Source organism: Orycteropus afer, unplaced genomic scaffold, assembly GCF_000298275.1.
Source record: "Orycteropus afer afer isolate SDZICR_OR568_19922 unplaced genomic scaffold, OryAfe1.0 scaffold00078, whole genome shotgun sequence".
Lineage (NCBI taxonomy): Eukaryota > Metazoa > Chordata > Mammalia > Tubulidentata > Orycteropodidae > Orycteropus > Orycteropus afer.
In genome coordinates this window covers 387,899-406,702 of record NW_006921665.1, presented here as the reverse complement: position 1 = coordinate 406,702, position 18,804 = coordinate 387,899, and the positions used below count along the sequence as shown (strand labels likewise).

The 18,804-nt window shown below is 42.7% G+C and overlaps 1 protein-coding gene across 1 annotated transcript in view; it reads left to right on the top strand.

Annotated features, from left to right (window-relative positions):
* The window catches only part of DOP1B (DOP1 leucine zipper like protein B), a 208,787-nt gene that overhangs the window by 83,203 nt on the left and 106,780 nt on the right, over positions 1 to 18,804 (top strand). Inside the window, 4 exon segments of the mRNA XM_042780999.1 lie at positions 6,770 to 6,868; positions 7,767 to 7,890; positions 10,281 to 10,387; positions 11,294 to 11,408. Coding sequence (XP_042636933.1) covers positions 6,770 to 6,868; positions 7,767 to 7,890; positions 10,281 to 10,387; positions 11,294 to 11,408 — 445 coding nt within the window.

The following is an 18,804-nucleotide window of genomic DNA, read 5'->3' as shown; positions in this document are numbered from 1 at the left end:
TGCACCTGACCCAAGCCATGATATTTTCATAGTCTCATACGCATGTGAAAACTGGACAATGAATAAGGAAGACCGAAGAGGAGTTGATACCTTTGAATTGCGGTGTTGGTGAAGAATATTTAATATCCCATGGACTGTCAGAAGAATGAAAAAAATCTGTCTTAGAAGAAGTATAGCCAGAATGCTTCTTAGAAGTGAGAATGGCAAGACTTTTTCTCATGTACTTTGGACATGTTATCAGGAGGAATCAGTCCCTGGGAAGTAAAGTAAAGTAGAAGGTCAGTGAAAAAGAGGAGGTCCTTCAATGAGATGGATTGACACCATAACTGTAACAGTGAGGTCACATGTAGCAACAATTGTGAGATGGTGCAGGACTGCACAGTGTTTCTTCTGTTGTACCTGGGTCGCTATGAGTCAGAGCTGACCCAACACCTAACGACAATAATAATAATAATATTTTGATGCACATCATGAAGTAATGGCCATTTGTTATTACTAACCATTGTATATACCTCAAATCTTTAATATAATAGGGTTTATGGGGTTAGTTCGTAACTACAGGTTGTATGTAAGTCAGACCTTCGTAACCAAGGACTGCTTGTATTGATGTCATGATTAAGTAAAGTCCATAGTTCATATTAGAGTTCACCTTCTGTGTTGTCCAGTCCTGTGGGTTTTGACAAATGCATAGTGTCATGCCATAATGTCATGAAGAATAGTTTTACTGCTCTAAAAATGCTCTATGCTCCATGTATTCATTGTTTTTGTCTTCCCCCTGAATCCCTGGCAGCCACTATTCTTTTTACTGTCTCTGTAGTTTTGCTTTTTCCAGAATGTCATATAGTTGCATAGGGTAGGTAGCTTTTTCAGAATGGCTTTTTTCACTTCACAACATGTATTTAAGATTCCTTCATATCTTTTTGTGACTTGATAACTCATTCCTTTTTAATACTCCATCATATGGATGTAATATAATTTATCTATTCACCTGCTGAAAGACATCATGGTTGCTTCCAGTTCTTGGCAGTTGTGAATAAAGCCTCTATAAAATTCATGTGCAGGTTTTTTTGGTGGACAAATACTTCAGATGCCTTTTTAACACAGCATTAGAATTGAGATAATCAAGTGTTGTTCACATCTAAGGCCCTGTTCCATGGTTCAGTTCACTGTACAGGGCACTCAGGAAGCCTCTACACAGTCTCCTGCTTTAGCAAAATTTTTCCCCCCCGCCACCAAATTCTGTTTTACCCTTTCCTGTTTCACAAGAACTTCTGTCCACGTGCCGAAGCTCACTCCTTCAGCCTGGGTCCCGTGAGCAGCTCTTGCTCCTGTTCCTGCTCTCACCACCTCTTTTGGCTGCTCTCAACCCCAGACTGTCAGAGTTCCACAGGAGTCTGTCTTCAGGCCTTCAAGAGATGCTCTCCCCCCTAGTGACATCCCTTCCTTGTCTCTTTTCCCCAAACAGATCACTTTTGTTCTTAAAGGCATGCTGTCTATCACCACCTAGTGGTGAATCCACACTTTGAACATAGAATGTTCAAAATTGACTTGCTCCATGAGAAAGTCCTGATTTGTAATTCTAGCTCTGCAACTCGGTGTAAATTACTTACCCTTCAGAGTCTACCTCTCTCTGTAAAGCGGGAGTGGTACATCTGCCCTCACATGGCCTCTCTGTGGACTTGATGAAAACACCAACCGCAATGCTTGGGGTATAAGGGACCCTCGTAAAACAGGTTCCCTCTCTCCTGCTCCTCATCTTCATGTGAGACTGTGTCCGTTTCTGCTTTGCTTCAGCTTCTCATGTCTTACTCCTCTATGAGAACATAATTTTATAACTTCTCTACCATCCTGTCCTTTATCTTATCCAACCCTTATCAACTGCTAAAAGACTTGCTTTCCTAAAATATAGTTTTGCTCATATCTCTCCTGTGCTTTTGAAGTTATCTAGCTTCCTGCTGCCTACAGATTTAAGGCCAAATTCCAGAGAATTGGCCTGCTCCCAACCTATCAAATTCCTTACCCTCCCCTTTCAGGCTCTCTCTGTTGTTGATCTGTGCCATGGAGTCAGACCTGACCCATAGCGACCCCTCCTTGGGTTTCTGAGGCAATATCACTACAGAAGTAGATTGCCCAACCTTCTTTCCCAGGAGTGGTTGGTGGGTGTGATGGTTATGTTTGTATGTCAACTTGGCTAGGCCTGGTTGAGTGGCTGGGCAGCTGGATGTAGTATTCCTCTTGACGAGACTGGTAATCAACTCCATGGTGGAAGCTACTATGAGCAGCTGGGTATGTGGTCTGCTTTGGGTATGTGGTCTGCTTCCTGTACATAAGGAGAATCTTTGAGAATGGTCTCTAGCCTTTGGCACGCTTGGGCCCTGCGTGTAGCCGTGTCATTGCTCAGCAGCCTGCTATGCTCTGCCGACCTTGGGACTTACAGTGGACTTAAGTTAATGGCCTGCCACGGCACATAACGACAACAACATGTGGATTGGTAACACTGGGACTATGCCTTTTTACTTGTCAACCTTGGGTCTTCTCAGCCTCAGCAGCCAACAGCTGTCTGAGTGAAGAAACGCCTCTAGCTCCAGTGGACCAGGAGCAGGAGGCAGAGCTGGACCCAAGGTTGAGGGGCTTTTACCCAGCCCCTAGAGCCTAGCACTTTGAACTTGAACTTAAAGCCTCCAAATTGTAAGAATAAACTCCTTGCAGATTGGATAAGAAAACACAACCCATCCATATGCTGCCTACAAGAGACACACCTTAGAGATAATGACAAAAACAGACTAAAAATCAAAGGTTGGAAAAAGATATATCAAGCAAATGGCAACTGTAAGAGAGCAGGAGTGGCAATACTAATTTCTGATCAAATTGACTTTAAGACAAAAACCACCATACGAGACAAAGAAGGACATTATATAATGATTAAAGGATTAATTGAACATGAAGATATAACCATAATAAATATTTATGGACCCAATGAAAGAGCCCCAAAATACATAAATCAGACGTTAAAAGAGTTGAAAAGCCAAATAGATGACTCCACACTCATAGTGGGAGACTTTAATACACCACTTCCTTTGAAAGATAGAACAACTGGAAAGAAACTCAACAAAAATGCAGAAGAGCTAAACAATACAATCCACCAACTTGGCCTTATAGACATCTATAGAGCACTTCACCCAACAGCAGCACAATATACATTCTTCTCCAGTGCACATGGAACTTTTTCCATGATAGACCATATGTTAGGCCATAAAGCAAGGCTTAATAAATTTAAAAACATTGAAATATTGCAAAGAATAAACTCCTGTTTGTTAAGGCCATCCCATTTGTGGTATTTTCTTGTCAGAGTGGCACTATGTAACCAGAACAGTGGGTTTGAACTGCTAGCCTTCTGGTTTGCAGTCAGGTGTCTTAGGCACTACACTTCCAGAGTTCCTAAGCCCTCTTGTTGTCATCAAGTCACCTCTGATTCACAGAGACCCCATGTGTGTCAGAGTAGAACTGTACTCCATAGGGTTTCCAGTGGCTGGTTTTTCTGAAATAGATCACCAAGACTTTCTTCCATAGCAACCCCTCCTTGGGTTTCCGAGGCGGTATCACTATAGAAGTAGATTGCCCAATCTTCCTTCCAAGGAGTGGCTGGTGGGTTTGAACCACCAGCCTGCTCGTTAGCAGTCAGATGCCTTAGACACTGCACTACCAGTGCTCCTGTTGCTATCGAGTTGATTCTAGACTCACAGCAACCCCGTAGGAGTAGAACCACCTGTCTTAGTTCTCTAGTGCTGCTATAAGAAGTCCCACAAGTGGATGGCTTTAACAGACAGAAATTATTCTGATACAGTTTAGGAGGCCAGAAGTCTGAGTTCAGAGTGCCAGCTCTAGGGAAGACTCTGTCTCCATGTCTCTTGTTCCTAGGAGGATCCCAGTGCAGGGACCCTGGGTCCAAAGGACATACTCTGCTCCTGGCTCCTCTTTCTTGGTGATAGTAGGTCCCACCTTCTCTGCTCCTTTCTCTCTTCTTTTATCACTTGTAGGATAAAAGGTGTTGTAGGTCACACCCCAGAGAAGCTCCCTTTACATCAGATCAGGATTAAGGATGTTGCAAACCACCCTTAGTCCTAATCCTTTTACACCTGATTAGTGCCTAAGGCAAGGCTGGCAGTTCAGACCCCCCAGCCACTCCTCAAAAGGAAGGTTGGGCAATCTACTCCCACAGAGATACCACCTTGGAAACCCAAGGAGGGGGCGCTGTGAGTCGGATCCGACTCAGTGGCAGTGAGTTTGGTTTGGTTTGAGTGCCTAAGGCACCTGACTGGTAACCGGAAGGTTGGTGGTTCAAACCCACCAGCCACTCCGCGGAAGGAATACTGGGTAATCTACTTCTGTAAAGATTTACCACCTTGGAAACCCAGAGGGTTTCGCTATGTGTCAGAATTGACTTGATGGCAGTGAGTTTGTTTTTTCAGCTTATCACATCAGGTCACATCATAGGATATCATTAAATAACTTCTAAACCACTAAGAATCGTGGCCCAGCCAGGTTGACACAAATGGGGGACACTATTCAACCCATGACAGCCCCCATCAGGGTTTCCAAGTCTGTAATCTTTACAAAAGCAGATTGCCTCATCTTTCTCTCACAGAGCAGCTGATGAGTTCAAACCACTGAACTTTTAATTAGCAGCCAGGCACTTAACCACTGTACTACCAGGGCTCGTACACCCTTAAATGGACAGACAGCCTTGGTCTTACACATCTGGGATGCTGGCTTTTTCTTTGTTCTAGCAATTCCTTCCTCTTGCACTCACCACCACCTCCCTTCTCCAAGGTCTAAATGTCAGTCTGTCTGGCCTTTTGAAGGTCTCTCTCTCCTGACTTCTCAAAACTCTTGTGAGTTTTCACAGCTTTTTGTTTACCTTCATTTTATAGTTCTTACCATTTGGTATGTATCTTTAGTACACGTACTTGTATTTAGAACAGAACATTTTAATATATATTGAATTGCTAGATAGAGACAAGTATTGATTTGGGTGAAGGAAAAGGCAATATAACAAAAGCAAGTGGCAAACACAGTAACGCTAAGGAAAAGACAAGGAGAGGTACACAAGAGTTACAGACAACAAAGATAAACCCTTTTACGTATACAGTACTGCATTATCAGTGATAACAAACATTAATCTATGGGTAAATAGATGAGTAGACAGGCTGAATGATCAGGTATGTCTCGACAAAGGGGAATATACATATGAATATATAAGGTGGCAGATGAAATTTCTACATACTTATTTGTATGTGCTGTAAGAACATCCATGTAACAAGAACTAATGGGGGACAAAGTTATGATAACTTTTTAGGTACAGTCAGCCACCATTATAGAGCAAGTTTTTGGACCTGTGGGCTCTGGATCATGGTCACAGGGGACATCAAACTCAATTGGCATAGCATACTACCCAAAAACGTTGTACGTCCTACTTTGGTGAGTAGCAGTTGGGGTCTTAAAAACTCACAAGCAGCCATCTAGATATGCAATAATGGGTCTCTACTTGTCCAGAACAAAGAACAATGACGAAAACCCAAGACTCATGGAAACAGTTAGTCCAAGGGGCTAGTAAACCATGCGAACCTCAGCCTATATGACCAGGAGACCAAAAGAACTAGATGGTGCCCGGCTACCACTGTGAACTGCTTGGAAAGGATCAGTGCAGGGTATCCTGGATAAAGTGGGAGAACAATGTGGAAAAAAACTCAAAATCATGAAAATGACCAGGTTTACTGGTCTGATAGAGCCTGGTGAGACCCTTGAGACTGTGGCCCCTAGTTACCCTTCACGTCTGAAATTGAACACACTCCCGTAAAATTGAACTCACCTAACTAAACGACAGGGTAAACATTTACATCAGGTAGATACGCTCCATAGAATGATCAATCATGGGAGAACAGATGGGCAGTATTTGCAGAGGAAGATAGCTCGGGTGGCAGGAATGCATGGGAGGGAAGGACACAGGGAAGAGGTAACTATGGGGAAGAAGTGGGAACAGAGCTGTCACATTGTGGGGAATTGCAGTCACTGTCATGAAACAGAATGTGTATGACCTGCTGTGTGGAAAATGAATTTTCTCTGTAAACTTTCACCCAAATCACAATAAAAACTTAGAAAATAAATACATACTGAGTTGATTTGAAATCCAGTTGGCCAAGTGTCCTCAGTGTTATAGTCTAACAAGATTCTTATAGAACCTAAACATGGTCCTTTTTGTGATCATAGAATTTAAGATCTCAGAACCTGTCCCTCAAGTCCACACCCCTCCACCTGTCAGGTGGAACAAGTAATGTCTGTAGTTGAGCATCTTTCTGGGGTTACATAGCTCTGTAGCATCTAGATCCAAAGCTCGGCTTTCCTGCCTTACACCTTATGCTTCTCTTCCAAATTATTTAACACAGTGATTTCAAGATTCCTAGGAAAAGTTATTTCATTTTGACTATAAAGAGTAGCACACACATGATGATAAATGTCTTTGTAATAAGGATCCTTGGTAACACAGTGGTTAAACAATGCTCAGCTGCCAACCAGAAGGTCAGTGATTTGAACCCACCAGCTGCTCCACAAGAGAAAGATGATGCAGTCTGGTTCCTTAAAGATTTACAACCTTGGAAACCCTGTGGGGCTGATCTGTTCTGTCCTATAGGGTCACCATGAGTCAGAATCAACTTCATGCAATAGTTTTGTCTTTGTAATTAAATGTTTAATACTGTTTTGTCACTTACAGGTAAAGGCTTTATGCGCATCACTGTTGGACTCAAATGTCCTGGTGCAAAGAAATAATCTGGAAATTGTCCTGTTCTTCTTCCCATTTTGTGCCTGTCTGGTAAGTCGTTTATATTCTTCTCAGTAAGTTGGTCTTTCCTGAGGATGTGGGGTGGCAGTGATAAATATCAAGCAGTTTTATTTTGAGAGGAAGGCTCCATCAGGTAGTGATCACAGTTTGCTTTCAACAGATTAAAGTCCTTGTTCATTTTTGTGAGCATGGTATTTCCATAGCAGACATCAAATAGCTTCTTTCTGTGCACAACATGTGAAGGACCAACTCCTTTTAAGAACTGGCTTTTTGAGACAGAGCGACAGGTAAAGAAGAGCTGTGTGGTCCCTGGGTGGCACAAATGATTTTGCTCTCAGCTATCCACCAGCCACTCCTTGGAAGGAAGGTTAGGCAGTCTACTTCTGTAGAGATACCGCCTCAGAAACCCAAGGAGGGGGGTCGCTGTGAGTCGGGTCTGACTCGACGGCAGTGAGTTATTGATGGAAAGGTTGGTGGTTTGAACCCACCCAGTGGTGCCATGTAAGGAAGGCATAGTGATTTGCTCTGTAAAGATTTGTTGTTGTATGCCATCAAGTCCATAACAACTCAAGCAAACCTCGAGGACAGAGTAGAACTTCCCCATAGGGTTTCCAAGGCTGTAATCTTTAGGGAAGCAGATGCCAACCTTTGTCCTGTGGAGCAGCTGGTGGGTTCCAGCCACTGACTTATCACCAGCTTAGTGCTTAACCATTGTACCACCAGGGCACCTTCCTGTAAAGATTATAGCCAAGAAAAACCCTATGAAGCAGTTCTACTCTGTAACACGTGGGCTCACCATGAGTTGGAATCGACTCAACAACAACTGGTTTTTTTTTTTTGTTTGTTTTTTTCAGGAAGAGCTGCATGTCAAAAAGTCAGTACTGTACTTTCCAATTCCTTAGTAAAGCTTTCTCTGTCCTTTTAATAGGATTCCAATGAGAGAGCCATTCCTCTGCTCAGATCTGACATCGTTCATATCCTCTCAGCTGCCACCCAGACCCTACTGAGAAGAGAAATGTCTCTAAACAGAAGACTCTATGCATGGTTACTAGGTACTGAGGAGTATGCAGTCATTTAAAGTCCAAGTTAATGAAACCCTTTAGTAATGACTTTGGAAATAATATCCCATCTTGGTGATAGATTTCTGAACAGTGACACATAACATGCTGAGCAAATACAGCACCTGTCTGCTGAGTTCTGTTGCCTGTATTTTAGTTTGGGTTATTAAAACATCAATTGAATTCCATTTTAAGAAGCTTGAAATATCACAAAAATTGTAGCTGTACCTTGTTCAAGCACAGAAGCATGTTGCTGTGGAGAAGGTTCATGGGATGAGGGTATATGTGTGAGAAAACCCACAAACATTGTGGAATGTATAAATAAAGGAGGAGGTTGTGGATAAAGGGAATGACATGTTTAGGGGAAATACAAAGATAACTTGGGGAGAGTGTGAGAATCCCTGGGTTTGTGTTTCTGTGTGTTAAGCCTGTGTTTTTGTGGACAGCCTATCCTATCCTATCCGTTTGTAGGAAAACAGTCCTAACTGTTGGGTGGGACACTTTCACAGGGTCCTGGGAATTACATGGCTTAAAGGGTAGCAGGAGTCCCTGGGTGGTGCAAATGGTTAACACCTTCTGCTGCTAACTAAAAGATTGATAGTTAAAATCTACTCTGAGGCATCTCAGAACAAAGTCCTGGCCATCTACTTCCCAAAAACTAGACTTTGGATTCCCTGTGGAGCACAGTTCTCCTCTCACACACATGGGGTCACCATAAGTTGAAGTAATGCAGTGGCAACTGGTTAACTAGTTAAAGGGCACAAAAAGTCACTTCTAAGCATTTTATCACTGCAATTCATGAGGTTTTCACTGGCCAGTTCTTTGAGAAGTAGATGGCCCCTTCCTTCTTCCAAGTCTGTCCTAGTCTTGTCTTAGTCTGTCTTCAATTGTGAGGCTGGCGAAGGACCCTGGGCAGTGTTTCATTCTGTGGTTGAGTCAGCTGACTCAATGGCACCTAACAACACAGTAAGCATTTTATCTATTTGCATATTCATGTGCCTAAGAAAAGTTGATTTATAAACAGTTCAAAGGACTTCACAGCCTTTTCAACCCTCAACACATAAGTATTATCACACTAGCATCAGGAAATCCTCTTCACCCTTTTGTCTCTCATCTCCCCCCTGGTAAAACTTAGAGAAGTAATTACATAGTAACTTGCTAAAGATTTTAAGAAAATAAGCATAGGCTCTTAAGCATTTTTATTAAAAGGGTGTATTTGTTAAAGGTAATAGCTCTCTTTCTAGTGTGATCAATACACTGTATATAGAAAGTACATGGGGCCCAAGTTCAGCTCTACCTGAATCACTCAACTGTCCAAAAACCAAACCCACTGCCATTGAGTCAATTCTGACTCATAGTGACCCTATAGGACAGTAGAACTGCCCATAGGGTTTCCAATGCTGTAAATCTTTACAGAAGCAAGATTACCTCATCTTTCTCCTGTGGAGTAGCTGATGGGTTCAAACTGCCAATCTTTTGGTTAGCAGCTGAATGCTTTAACCATTGTACTACCAGAGCTCTTCAAGCTGTCCCCAGGAGCCCTGGATTCTTTGCCTGTACTGTGAGCATGCTATTCCTTGCCCTGAGCACCTCACAGTTATCTGAGGCTCAAAATGAGGGCTTATCTGTGAGAATACTTCGATTTTACATAAAAACCAGGTGCCATGGAGGTGACTCCAACTCATGGTGACCCCATGTGTGTCAGTGTAGAACTGTGCTCCATAGGGTTTTTAATGGCTGATTTTTTAGAAGTAGATCACCAGGCCTTTCTTCCAAGGTGTCTCTTGGTTGGCTTGAACTTCCAACCTTTTTGTTAGCAGCCACACAAGCACATTAACTGTTGGTACCACAAGTGGATTTAACATAGTGCTGTGTAAACAAAGTTTTTTTTTGGAGATTATCCTCATTCAGTTATGTACCTGTAATCATAATTGTGACCTGAGTGGCACTGATGGTTAAGCTTTCAATTGCTAGCTGAAAAGTTGGCAGTTCAAGCCCAGCCAGAGGCACTTCAGAAGACAGGCCTGGCAATCTGCTCTCAAAAGGTCATAGCCTTCAGAACCGCATGGAGCATTTCTGCTCTGTATGCGTGGAGTCGCCGTTGACTCAGACAACAGTTATAATTGAATAAGAGAGTTAGGGAAGACTCCTGGAAGAACAAACTAACTCGATGCCTACTGAGATGGAAATCTATCTGTATTATCCCAGCACACCACTGTCGGAATTTGTCTCAATGAAGAAGGAGAATGTGCCTTGGTCTGCTTTTAGTTTCCTGTTGAAAGAATTATATTTTCAGAAATATCAGAACCTGAGACCTTACCACAATCTAATGTATTTTTAAATTCTGGATCTCTCTACAACTCATGGTGTTTGTTATCTTACAGGTTCAGATATTAAAGGAAACACTGTTGTGCCAGAATCAGAAGTCTCAAATTCTTATGAAGACCAGTCTTATTTTTTTGAAAAGTACTCCAAGGATCTTTTAGTTGAGGTAAAGGAACAATTCTGGAAAGTCAGCTCCATCCAGGGCTTTTTTTTGGGGGGGGAGGGGTGATGAAAATATACACAACAAAATATTCACCAGTTCAACAATTTCTGCATGTAAAATTCAATGGCATCCATTACATTCTTCATATGGTGCAACCATTATCACTCTCCTTTTCCAAATTATTCCACCACCATTGACATAAACCATTGCCCCTTAAGCAAAAACTTCCCCTTTTTTTCTCCTTCCCACTTCTGGTAACCACTAATAATCTTTGTTTTCTATTTATTTGCTTATCCCATATAAGTGAGATCATACAGTATTTGTCCTTTTGTAGTGGACTTCTTTCATTCAGCATGATGTTTTCAAAGTATATCCATGTTGTGACACACATCAGCACGTCAGAACTTCATTTATCTTCATGGCTGAGTAAAATTTCATTATATGAATAGACCACAGTTTGTTATCCATTCATCCGTTGATGGGTATTTTGTTTGTTTCCACCTTTTGGCTATTATGGAAAGTGCTGCAGTGAACATTGTATAAAGGTTTCTATTTCTGCCTTTACTTCTTTTGGGTCCGTATCTAGGATTGGAGTTGTTGGGTCTTATGGTAATTCTATGTTCAACTTTTCCACGGTGGCTATACCATTCTGTATTCCCATCAGCAATGGATGTGGATTTTCCAAGGTGTTCTTCATCACAGTATTTCATAGGACTTCTTTGCTGGACAGTCTCACAGTAGATGTTGCTTGTTCCATGTTACATGGCTTGGAGAACTGCAGCATTACTGGTTGCCTGCTGTTCACTGATTTTCTTTTTCTCCCAGAATATTTAACACTTAGAACAACCATTAATGTCATGCTTTTCTGTCATCGTAACACATCCTAATATGTGGCTATTTAAACAATAGGGCCTGGTTGAAATACTGCAGCAGAACTTCTCAGGTGTCGATGTGGAGGAACACCATCATGCATACCTGAAACCTTTCCGCATCCTCATCAGCCTGCTTGACAAGCCAGAAATAGGTAATACTAGAAATAGCTTAGAGTCCTGGTGGCTGGGGGGTGGGGTGGGGGTTGGGGATGTTTGCAAATGGATAATATACTCTGCTTGGCTGCTAACAAAAAAATGGCAGTTCAGATCCACACAAAAGGCTCTTAGAGAAAAGACCTGGCTGTATACCTTGGAGGAGTTCTGGTAGCATAGTGCCTAAGGCATTTGACTGCTAACCAGAAGGCTGGCGGTTCAAACCCACCAGTTGCTCCTCAGAAGGAAGGTTGGGCAATCTGCTTCCGTAGTGATACCGCCTCAGAAACCCAAGGAGGTGTCACTATGAGTTGGGTCCGACTTGACAGCACATAACAACAACAACAACATATACCTTGGAAAAACCAGCTATAGAAATGCCTATGGAATGCAGTTCTTCTCTGATGCACAAGGGAGCATCAGAGTCAGTCAGAATCAGCTCCACAGCTCCTAGTTTTTAAAAATAGTGTTATTTTCTGGCACAGAAAGTGGCAGGGTTAAAAATGACCACCCTATTCCAAATACAGGTTATTGATTTTCAGACAATTAAAAGACAGTAACACAATGAATGAATGATACTGAATATAATCTAATCTTTGAGATTTTAGACTCTTGAAGTATTTTACACATTTTATGTGGTTTGATTATTATATCATGGGGCCACTGACTGGTTTTGCTCCAATAATTTGAATATTTTTGTTTAGGAAAATACCTTTGAGCCTCTGTTGTGTATGTCCATGTTTGTGTTTATAGAACACATACAGTATTCTTAGGAATGTTTGCTCAATCCTTGAACTTAGATCTTATTTTCAAATAAATGGGCACTTAGCTCTACCTTCTTGCCTGTGGCCCTGAGCAAGCCTCTTCTCCTATTTGGGCCTTGGTCTTCTCTGTAAAATGAAGGAGTCGGACTAGACTCTGGGCCCCATTTATACCTACAGTCTATGAGCCTCAGGTGTGAAGTGATCCTATCCTTTGCTTTTTTAAACAAAAACCTTTGCTGCACCATCCATCCACTCTAACAGCCTCACGTATAGTCCCTTGGACACCACAAAGGGAAAAACATCTTCGGTCTTCTCCGAATGGATTTCCAACTATCATTACTGCCCAGGATGTGCTCACAGGCAGATACACAATTGGTGTTTTCAAAGAACCAGAGAGCCGAGGACCTTGGTGAGGGGACTGATTCTCTCCCACTAAAGATGAGACCATCCATGTGTTTGTTTATTTTTTTCAAAAACAAGTATGGAACATCTGCTGTGTAGCAGGCACGGTGCAAGGCTCTGGGGATACAGAGGGACAAAATGGGTCCCAGTCAAATAAACTAAAGGAAGACCCAGGTCTTGGTGGGTCTTTATTTGAAACTGTTGTTAATATTAATAGTTGACCACCCCCCCAAGTAGTTACTTTGTGCCAAGCGATTGTATATATCATGTAATGTCATTATATATCTATGCCACATTTTGTTGATCCATTCATCTGTTGAGAAGCACTTGGATTGTTCCCATGAACACTGATGTAAGATAGATGAACTTTCATTCCACAACATGTATAGCTCTAGCTTCTCTTAATCAAGGCCTGAGCATTAAGCATTTAAGTACTATGTAAAGGCTTGTGATATGCAAGTGAAAGCTGGACAAAGAAGAGATGATGCCTTTGAATTGTGGTGTTGGGGAAGAATACTGAAAATAGTGGACTGCCAGAAGAACGAACACATTTGTCTTGGGAGAAGTGCAGCTGGAATGCTCTTTGGAAGTAAGAATGGCCAGACTTGGTCTCACCAACTTTGGTGATGTCAGAAGGAACCCATTCCCTGGAGAAGGATACCATGCTTGGTAAAGTGGAGGGTCAGTGAAAAAGGGGAGAACCCTAAACGACATGGATTGACATAGGGGCTGCATTGATGGGCTCAAGCATAGCAAACATTGGGAAGATGGCTCAGGACCAGGCATTGTTTCATTCTGTTGTAAACAGGCTTGCTGTGAGTCAGATCCAGCTTGCCAGCACCTAACAACAACGGCAACATAATTCAGTGACATTGATCGAAGTCATCATGTTGTGCAACCATGATCTCTGTTAGCCTTTTCCAAAGTATTCCACCACCATTAACAGAGCTCAGTGCGCCCTGAGCAATAACTTCCCCTTTCTTTCTTCCTCCTATCCCCTCAGTAAGTACTAAGAAGTTTTGATCTCTGTTCATTTGCCTCTTTCATATAAGTGGACATGCAATATTTGCCCTTTTGTGACTGCCTGACTTCATTCAACATAATGTTTTCAAGGTTTGTCCATGTCGTAGCATGTATCACTTCTATTATGGCTGAGTAGTATTCCATTATATATCTATGCCACATTTTGTTGATCCATTCATCTGTTGAGAAGGACTTGGATTGTTCCCATGAACACTGATGTAAGATAGATGAATTTTCATTCCACAACATGTACAGCTCTAGCTTCTCTTAATCAAGGCCTGAGCATTAAGCATTTAAGTACTATGTAAAAGGCTTATGCATTGTGCAGGCTTTCCCTCTCACCCTTTTCCTCCCTTCCTGCCTCAACCAATTAGCCATGGCTCACATAGATTTTTCTCCTGGTATGGAGTGACTGTGACTCTGAGGAGGCATGGTTTTTCTAAAAGTGAAACCAGTTATACAAATGTGTTGGGAGCCTGCTGTGTAACCTGGAGAAGTACTATTCAAAAGTAAACTTAAGACACAGCAATTTGGAGATGTTGTGCTAGGGAAAAAGACCCCAGATTCAGAGACCCTTTTACTAAGTCTTAAACAGGACAAAGAGAAAAACAAAGACAGTCATCCAAATGAGGAAAACCATTAGCATGTACCCAATCTAGAAGCTGATGAAATCCACTGAATCATAGTCGTGGTGTTCAGTATATACTGAACAAAGAAATTCATCGCAAGATCATGATTGGCGGCAGGTCATTTCCTCACTGGTGGGGCTATGGAAGCAGGGAAAGGGCCAAGATTGGATATGTACATAGTTGCAGGTTAAAAAGGTTACAGGATAGGTTCTGGGGCTTTGATTATGTCTACTTGGTGGTCAGAGTATGACTCAGATCATGAGATCCTGAATCATAGTCACAGGTGGTTACAAAACAGTACCAGGACCCCAACCTTTAACTTAAATCAGGTAACACGCATCTGATTGGCTATTTTCCGTGAATCACTAAGGGCATGCCTAGACAAGTTCCCTAGTTCTTTGTGTAATCTACTTTCAACCACGTTCTTCCTTCAGGCAAGCTGCCTTTCCCTGGACTTGACCACATTGTTGAAGTAACAAAAAACTGAAATGGAGTCTGAATTTATATCAAGGCTTAAAATGGAGTTGGGGCTTCTGTTGTAGACCACAGCCTTCCACAAACCAAAAAAAAAAAAAAAAAGTCAAACATGTTGCCGTTGAATTCCAACTCATAGCAACCCTCATAGGGTTTCCAAGGCAGTAAATCATTATGGAAGTAGACTTCTTTATCTTTCTCCCACAGAGCAGCTCGTGGGTTCAAACCACTGACCTTGGGGTTAGCAGCCCAATGCCTTAACCACCAGAGCTCCTTCCACAAACCAAGTGGTTTAGAATTTAAGTTCTCATACAATGTTTAATGTCAGGGCTTTGTGGCTGTGAGAAAACCTGAGCTTAGGCTCAGGGAGGATTTTCCAAGAGGGCTGAGTGGCTGGCTTCTGCCTAATCTTGTTGTTGTTGTTACCTACTCTTGGCAACCCATGCATAATGGAACAAGACTGCTTGGTCCTGTGCCATCCCATGATCAGTTGTAGACCAGACCATTGTGATTCACAGGGTTTTCATTGGCTGATTTTTGAAAGGAGAGCTCCAGAACTTTCTTCGTGGAAGCACTGCTTAAACCTGCAGAGCATCAAACCAAAACACAAGCCTCCACTGACAGATGGGTGGTGGCTTCTTCTCCTGAGGTGCTGGGAATCTATGCTGGGTCACTGCCTCTTTGCTGTATCTCATATTTTAGTTATCCAAGAGAAAGGTATATTGTATTTTTATGCAGATAACACATATATTATAAATTTTTGCCAACCATGCAGTCCCACCCAGCCCACCCTCACTCCCTGCGCTATTTTCTTAAGTGTGCTATGCCTCAAGTTATATGTGTTGTTGTTATGTGCCGTTGAGTCAGCCCCGACTCATAGCAACCCCTCCTTGGGGTTCCAAGGCAGTATCACTACAGATGCAGATGAGTGCATCAGGGTTGTATCCTTTCCCCACACTTACTCAATTTGTATGCTGAGCAAATAATCCGAGAAGCTGGACTATATGAAGAAAAACGTGGCATCAAGATTGGAGGAAGAATCATTAACAACCTGAGATACGCAGACAATACAACTTTGCTTGCTGAAGGTGAGGATGATTTGAGGCACTTACTGATGAATGTTGAAGAATAGAGTCTGCAGTATGGATTACGTCTCAATATAAAGAAAACAGAAATCCTCACAACTGGACCAATGAGCAGCATCACAATAAATGGAGAGAAGAGTGAGGTTGTCAAAGAATTCGTGTTGCTTGGTTCTACAATTGATGCCAATGGAAGCAGCAGTCAGGACATTAGTCGTGTAGCATTGGGAAGGTCAACCGCGAAGGAACTGTTTCAAGTGCTGAGGAGCAAGGATGGCTCCTTGAGGACTAAGGTGTGCCTGACACAAGCCATGATATTTCCAATCACCTTGTATGCATGTGAGAGCTGGACAATGAATAAGGAAGACCGAAGAGTTGCTTTTGAGTTGTGGTGCTGGCGAAGAATGTTGAAAGTACCATGGACTGCTAAAAGAACTAACAGGTCTGTCCTGGAGGAAGTGCACCTGAAATGTTCCTTGGAAGCGAGAATGGCCAGACTTCGTCTCACCTATTTTGGTCATGTTGTCAGAAGGGACCATTTCCTGAAGAAGGATGTCATGCTTGGTAGGGTGGAGGGTCGACGAAAGAGGGGGCCTTCAATGAGATGGATTGACACGGTGGCTGCGATGATGGGCTCAAGTATAGCAGGGATCATGGAGCTGGCACTGGATTGGGCAGTGTTTTGTTCTGCTGTGCATGGGGTCGCTATGAATCGGAAACGACTCAATGGCACCTAACAACAACAACAACATCGCTACAGCAGTAGGATTGCCCAACCTTCCTTCCGAGGAGTGGCTGGTGGGTTTGAACCACAAGCCTTCTGGTTAGCAGTCAAGTGCCTTAGGCACTATGCTACCAGAGCTTGTAAGTTACATGTATGGGCACATTATTTATGTAGGCAAGTTATTTGTGAAAAAAAGAAAAGAAAAAATTAAAAAGTACTTAAAAGGAATAGAGGTTGGGCAGTCTACTTCTGTAGTGATACTGCCTTGGAAACCCACTATGAGTCCACGGCACACAACAACAAGATAGAAAGCACAGAATGGTCCTTTGGTCCTTGTCCTTTCTTCTGCCGCAGGGCCTTTGCTACTTCCTCTTTTCTCCCTGAAACAGGCAACAAGATTGCTTTCATTTGTTTAAAAAAAAAAAAGCTTTTGGCATTCTTATGCTATAGATAAAATACGTGTGGAACTAGTCATCCAAATCGTTAGCTCAGAGCTGCATCTTTTGTTTTTGTGAAAAGGAAGGTGTAAATGATTAGTCTGCCAATCACTTTGTTGTCAGTTTGACAGAAGTATAGTTTTTCTTTCTGCATTCACTGGGTAAAATGTCACTCCCTTCTCTGGCTCTTGGTTCCTGGCTTGTGAGGCAGAAATGTCCTGCCGACTCCCACCTGCCTGGTTGGCAACCAAGCTTCTCCAACCTGGAGCTTGTCCAATTCTTTTGTGCTGTCTTAGTGAACTTTTCAGAATCAGGATCTTCTGTCCAGAAGCTCTTGATTAAGAATTCAGAATAGAGAAGTGACCCTACTGTTTTGGTTTTCTAGTGCTACTGTAACAAAAATACCACAAATGTATGGCTTTAACAAACAGGAGTTTATTCTCTTACAGTGTAGAAGGCTAGAAGTCCAAGTTCAAAGTGCCAGCTCTAGGGGCTTGGTGAAGGCCCTTGGACCTTTGGCTTTAGCTCTACCTTTTGCCCCCAGCCCACTAGACCTGGAGGCATCTCTTAATTCAGGCAGGTGCTGGCTGCTGAGGCTGACAGACCCAAGGTTGACAAGTAAAATGGCGCAATCCCAAGATTATTGAGCAACACAGCAGGCTGCTAGTCTAAGTCCAGAAACAGTCTCGAGATATCATGGCAGGCCACTGAGATGAAGACTCAGCCTAATGCAGGATCGAATTAGATACTGAAAGCAGACCATATCCCTAAGGCAGCTACTCAGCTGTTCACAACAGATTCCACCAAGGAGCTGATTACCAGTCTCGTCATGGGGAATCACCACATCCAGCTGCCCAGCCGCTCAAAACCAGGCCCAGCCAAGTTGACACATAACCTTAACTATCACACCTACTAAACTGGCATATGTATTGAATAATGTCTGGGCCAGGCAGTTTTTGCTCATGTAAAACATGTAGCAGAGCCCCTGGGTAGTGCAAATTGTTAAGCGCTTGGCTGCTAACCCAAAGGTTGAAGTTTCAAGTCCACCCAGAGACTCCTCAGAAGAAAGACCGGCAGTCTACACCTGAAAAGCCAGCCATTGAGCACCCTATGGAGCACTGCTCAACTCTGAAATATGTGGAGTCACTATGAGTCAGAGTCTACTGCAGCAACTGGTTAAAATAGCACCCTGCCCTGCCCCAGTGACTCAGAGGACGGCCTGCTTGAGTTTCATTACAGCATGGGTGCATGACTTAACTTCCCTGTGCCTGATCATCTTATCTGTAAATGGTTGACAGCAGTAGTAGCTGTTCATATGGCTGTTGTAAGGATTACATTAGTTAGTATCTGTAAAATGTTTAGAGCAGTGTCCAGCACGTAGTGATTATCTCAGCTGCTGTAACAGAAATGCCACACGTGAGTGATTTTAAAGAATAAAGATTTACTTTCTCGCAGTCCTGGAGGCGGGAAGCCTCTAGCACTGGCTCTAGGGGAATATCTTTCCTTGTCTCTAGCTTCCGTAGCCCTGGCACCCCTTGGTTCCTTGACATTCTTCATGCAGCATCTCTCTTCCCCCCCATTTGTCTTCCCTCCTGTGTCTGATCTGCTCTTTCTACATCTCAGAATTTGCTAGGTTTAGGACACACCCTGTATTGACATGGCCTCATTACCATAACAAAGAAACCCTTATTCCCAAATGGGATGATATCCACAAGCATAGTGGTTATGATTCCAACACTTTTTTTTTTTTTAATTGTGATTTGTGTGAAAATTTACAGAGCAAATTCACTTTCCATACAGCAGTTAAGATACACTTTGTCTCATGACATTGACCACAATGTACCACAATGCAACAGCTCC